Source organism: Mandrillus leucophaeus, unplaced genomic scaffold, assembly GCF_000951045.1.
Source record: "Mandrillus leucophaeus isolate KB7577 unplaced genomic scaffold, Mleu.le_1.0 Scaffold502, whole genome shotgun sequence".
Classification (NCBI taxonomy): domain Eukaryota; kingdom Metazoa; phylum Chordata; class Mammalia; order Primates; family Cercopithecidae; genus Mandrillus; species Mandrillus leucophaeus.
The window spans coordinates 1,555,476-1,561,232 of NW_012105388.1; the positions used below are offsets into that span (position 1 = coordinate 1,555,476).

Consider the following 5,757-nt stretch of genomic DNA (forward strand, 5'->3'; position numbering starts at 1 on the left):
GCTGGGATTACAGGATTGAACCACCATGCCCAGCAATCCTGTACCTTAATGAACAAATTATTGTTATTTTTCTTATCCTGTTTTAAAACTCTTCAAGCATCTCGAGAATGAGTTTCTCAGCTGACTCCTGTGTACACATATATACGTATGCAATAAAACTTTGAGTAAGTGCTCAGTTCAATTGCTGCTTTTTTTCTTTAGCAAATCATAATTCACTTTTAATCCTCAGAGCAGGCAAAGAGGTACATACTATTATTGTCCCTTCTTTACAGATGTAGACACTGAGGCACAGAGAAGCATCACACTGTTCAACTGAGAGTAGATCCTCCATCTGTGCTCGGCCTGCCAGGGAAACTCACCTTTCCTGTTTGGTGAGCTTCCTTTACTACTCAGTGCTCCCCTACCCCCTAAAGTTCTCTGTCCAGCACTCCAGGTCCTCGGAACGTTTTGCTCTTCTGAGCTGGTCTCAGAAACAAACAGAAATGTTCACACTGTGGCAGGAGAGTGAGGGGACCTTTGGGGCTAGGCATGCCTTGCTGCATTTCTCGCATAGTGCCATGCAGGTCCCTACCTGCTCCAGAGACTTAAGATAGGCCCCAGTGTGGCCCTTGTTTCCTGCACCTTGGGATTGACCTAGTGTTCCCTCCCACCAGAGGGCTAGTATTGCCAGAGGAGACAAGTGCTCCCCCTCCCCTCATGCTCAGACTACTCACCATTGGATACAGAGAGGTGAATGGGGTCACTGACGGGTGCTCCCCGTGTCTGGCATCGATACACCCCCGGTGTCTGCACCTCAATGCTTTTCTTGTGAGAGGGCAGAAGTAGGTGGCCCAAATACCAGAGAGTGCTGATGGGCCGGAGCTCCAGGAGCAGTGGGTGGTATCCATCACACTTCAAAGTTACCCGCTCCCCCTTGAAGATGGTGGTCCAAGGTGGGTGTAGAGACAATATGGGCTTCTCCAGAGTAGCTGGGGTGAGAGGTGGGATAAGAGGGGGCAGCACGCAAAGAGAATCAAGGTGAGGTGCCCAAAGAAACGACCTGAGTTTGGGAAATCTTAGGAAACCCCAGCTCCCAGGCCCCAGCTCATGTACTAACCCATCCCTGCAGGACAGGAGATCACATTCATTGGGTTACAGACTATCAGTCCATCAGCCAGCACCCATTTCTAAATGCCTTCAAGCAAATTTAGTCCCAGTGGTTGAGGAGAGTAGGAAAAGACACTATCCCAGAGCAGCCAAGAAGTGAGGAGTCTACTGGAGCAGGTAACTTAGGGAGTTGGAGTGGAAGTTGTAGAAAATTGGGATGAGAAATGTATAAGACTCACCAGCTTGCCCACTGCTTGAAACTGCAAAACAAGAAAGAAGGAAGAGAAAGGGGAAGGGGAAAGTTGGTGATGAGAGGAAAGAGACTCTTGATGACAAGAAAGGCTAAATGATCCCAAAACCTGTTTTTCTTCTTTTGCCCCTGGTTTCCAAAGCTCTGAGAAAGCCCCTTCTTCTTTACCCCTCCAGAAATAATGAACCACCTGGAAACTGAGGATTGGATACCTACCCTCCTCTCCCCATACCTTGCTCCACCCTATTCTCCACCACCCAAAGCTCATCTGCTGCCTCACTGCGGACTCACCGAGGAGCAGAAGGGTTGTCAGTGCCCACATGATGGATCTGACTGCAGCAGCTGCAGAAGGATGGAGATGTGCTGGCATGGGATGGGGAACAGAGAGAAAGAAAGTGGCCAGCGGATGCCACTGAGTACTAGGAGATATTGCTGCTTCTCCCACCCACTGCTGGTTCCTGAAGATGGCAGACTGGAACGAGTAGAAGACAGGCTGAATATCAGGTATCCCAAGTGCCAGGCACTGTCTCATCTACCGCCTCTATAGCCACCTCACAGCTCAGGCCTGCCGTGACTACTGTAAGGAAGGCCTGCAGAACTTGTGCCCTCCACAGCACAAGAGAGCCCCATAGAATCCCAGGCTCCAGCAGATGACCCTTCCATCTTCCATCTTCAAGCTCCCATTGACATCCCACTCCCATCCCATCCCTTCTCCACCTTCCAGCCAGCCCTGCAAGGCTCAGCTGAGGAAGACACAGCCTCATGTCCTTAAGGTCCTTTTTCCTGCTCACTCCTGATAACAGACATTGGCGTGAGACCTAGAGAGGTCAATGTTGGGTTGCCTGCCCCCAGAGCTCACATCCTCCCACAAAGAGTAGACAAAAAGGCATGACTCACCAACCACCCTTCCCATCCCTATCATCTAGTTCCCCAGTCAAGGATAGAAATGCAATGTGTTTCTTCTTCCTCCCTTCCTGAAATCTTGAGTTCTCATAAATTCTTAAATTCTTAATAAGTTAGAAAACTTCTTTCCTACCCACCCCAATGAGCTCATCCTGAAGCACTTCCACTCACTTATTCCTTTCTTTCTTCCTCCCACCCTTCCCTGCAACCCCTCCCCAACCATGCCCTAGTTCCAGGAATCCTGACCTGCAGCAGAGAAGTCACTGCATCAGCCCCTCAGAAGCCTCTCAGGTCTGACCTCAGGGCTCTACTTCTTGTGCTTTCTGAGCCATGTGACCATACCTGAGCAATGAGGAACCTGAATTTTCATGTAAATACTTAATGAATTTTCCAACCTGATAGTATGTCTTCTTGGACTCTATCCTGTCCTTACGTGTGGTTGTTTAAAACCGGGACACCTTGATCCCTTGGAAATCAGATGGGAAGGAGATCAATTATCAGATACTGTCAACTCCCAGTGAGATAGTATCTTCCCCTCTTGTGGATGCCTGAAGTTCCACTCTGAGAATCCCCTCATATTTTGCTTAATGGAGCCCCTTTTAAACATGCAAATGCCTCTTAGGAAAATGTGACTGGTCATTTAAATTATGCTGGTCACTTCAGATCATGTTTTGAATGTAGGTTTTGATAAAAGAGATAAAGTCATGTAGATCTCAAACAAAGTAGGGACACATTTGATAATGTGCCCAAGAGTTGGGGAGGCAGAGAAGAACTAATTACTGGGAAGAGGGATGATCACCTACCTGCTTTAGGAGTGCCTGGGCTGGCCAGCACTCCTGTGCTTCCCTTCTAACCTGCTAATTCTTCATCTCAGGGCCAGTGTGTGGCTTTCCACATGATCCACAGCCTGCCACAGAGGTCTGACTTCTGCACCACGCCACCACGTGTATGGTAAGAATGCAATGCAGTTGTCAGCTGTCCTCTTAGGCAACAGAAGCTGGCTCTATTTTGGCTTCAAATCCCCCAGAACACAGATGTCAGCCCCTTTACTGGATTCAGAAGAAACCTGAGTACACCAAAACTTTGTGAACTGTACAGTCTTCCCCAGAAATCTCTGGAACCATCCATAGTATTCATATTATACAGTGCTCAGAATTTGACTTGAAAAATTTCCCACCAAATATTTCTTTATTCTAGGCTGTCCTCTAAGTTTTTCCCAAAGTGAGTCTTCTTACTCCATCTAGGACTTTTCCCCAGAATTTCTAATTCTTCACTACTTTACAATGCAGAAACATTTAGAAATTATCATTTGTAACTTGAGCAATTCTTTGAGGCCTCTCACAACACAACATCTGGACAATATATGTTACCATTTGATAAGCATTCTGGTGATGAAACGTTCTCAGTGATAATTATGGTAATGAACTAATGCTGTTGTTGCTGATGACAGCTCACTTTAGTGTCTCGGCATGTGGCAGGCACTATGCTAAGTGCTTCATAGATATTACTTCACTTAATTCTTGTAAGGCCCTTTGAGGAAGAATTATTAATATCCCCATTTTGCATATGTCCTCATCACCTCAGTTTCCTGCTGAGATGATGAAACTGGAATTTGAGTAGAAGTCTGTCTCCAAAATCTGTTCTCTTGTCTCTCTGATTGTCAGGGATTCAAGATGCTGCTCATGGCCGGCTGCCGTTATTGGTCTTTGCAAGTTCCCCCTCTTATTGTCTTACCTTGTTGACTTTCATCCTCATTACTGTTCTCATCCCCTCCACATAAGCTCCCACTGTACAATGTTTACTGTATGTTCCCATATACATGCAATTTTTATCTTTGAGAAATATTCAGTGTTGTTAATTTACATAAGTGGCATTGTGTTCTAGATATTATATTCACTTTTACTTTTAAAAATTAATCCTAGATGTTTCAAATTTGTTCAGATTGCTCTACATGCATCGTGTTTATTGCTTTTGACTGCTCTAATATTCTTTTTTTTTTTTTTTTTTGAGATGGAGTTTTGCTCTTATCACCCAGTCTGGCATGCAATGGCATGATATCAGCTGACTGCAACCTCCACCTCCCGGGTTCAAGCGATTCTCCTGCCTCAGCCTCCTGAGTAGCTGGGATTACAGGCGTGCATCACTACGCCGGCTAATTTTGTGTTTAGTAGAGATGGGGTTTCACCGTGTTGGCCAGGCTGGTCTCAGACTCCTGACCTCAGATGACCCACCCACCTTGGCCTCCCAAAGTGCTGGGATTATAGGCATGAGCCACCGCCCCCGGCCATGATAGCCCTAATATTCTTTGCTTCTGCTACACTGCACTTGTCCATTTCCCTAACATCCTAATTGCTGCCCACCCTCAGCTACCACAGACAATTCCACAGTGGACTTCTTGGTACATATTGTGAGGGCTGGATGAATTAACATATGTAAAGGGCTTAGGACAGGGCTTGGCACATAGGAGGTTTCATGTAAGTTAGTGCTGGTAAGGACATGATGCTTCCCTACAGAGCCCTGAAGTGCCTCTATGGGATACACACCTGAGAGCGAGACTGCAGATTATGCTCATGAGTTACATGCACACTCATTCTAAAACCCAAATCTAATTCATCAGCAAGTCCTGATGACTCTACCTGCTACATTGATCTTTTCATACAGTAATTTATTCACTGAGTCACTAGAGAGATACTTTTAAAATGTTAACCATATTGTGTTACTTTCCCTCAAAATTCCGCAAAGGTACCCTCAGAATAAGTTCCAAACACCTTCCGATGGTCTACAGGGCCCTACAAGTCGGGCCTTTCTCTGACCGTTGGCCTCATTTCCTATGACTGTCCCCCTCACTCACTCTGGTCTAGCCACATTGTGTTTAGAACAGTTGCTGGAACATTCCGTGCTTAGTCTTGCTCCAGGGCCTCACTTGCTGTTCTTTCTGCCTGAAAGATCCTTGTTCTCCTCCCAGATCTTTATAAGTTTCACTTCCTCACTTCACTCAAATATTACCTCCTCAGAGAGATGGTCGCTAACCATGCTGTCTAAAACAGTATCTCCTCACTGTCATTGGCTGGCTCCATATTTTGCTTTATTTCTCATCGTTGTACTTGTCACTACCCGGAATTGTATTTATTTATTTATTTTTTATTTTTTATTTTTTTTGAGACGGAGTCTTGCTCTGTCGCCCAGGCTGGAATGCAGTGGCCCAATCTCGGCTCACTGCAAGCTCCGCCTCCCGGGTTCACGCCATTCTCCTGCCTCAGCCTCCCGAATACAGGGGACTACAGGCGCCCGCCACTGCGCCCGGCTAATTTTTTTCTATTTTTAGTAGAGACGGAGTTTCACCATGGTCTCGATCTCCTGACCTTGTGATCCGCCCGCCTCGGCCTCCCAAAGTGCTGGGATTACAGGCGTGAGCCACCGCGCCCGGCCGGAATTGTATTTATTTGTCTGTGGTAGGTTTCCCTCCATTGGAATGTAAGCTCCACTGAGGCAGGAATTTTTTCTCATTCGCTGACGTA

The 5,757-nt window shown here is 46.5% G+C and overlaps 1 protein-coding gene across 1 annotated transcript in view; it reads right to left on the minus strand.

Annotated features, from left to right (window-relative positions):
- Positions 1-2,081, minus strand: part of FCRLB (Fc receptor-like B) — a 9,649-nt gene extending 7,568 nt beyond the window's left edge. The window contains exons 1-3 of the mRNA XM_011996133.1: positions 1,628-2,081; positions 1,326-1,346; positions 714-968 (exon numbers count right to left, since the gene is read on the minus strand). Of these exons, the coding sequence (XP_011851523.1) occupies positions 714-968; positions 1,326-1,346; positions 1,628-1,868 (517 nt within the window). The 5' untranslated portion in view covers positions 1,869-2,081. The remainder of the gene's footprint in view (positions 1-713; positions 969-1,325; positions 1,347-1,627) is intronic.
- Positions 2,082-5,757: the final 3,676 nt, after the last annotated feature.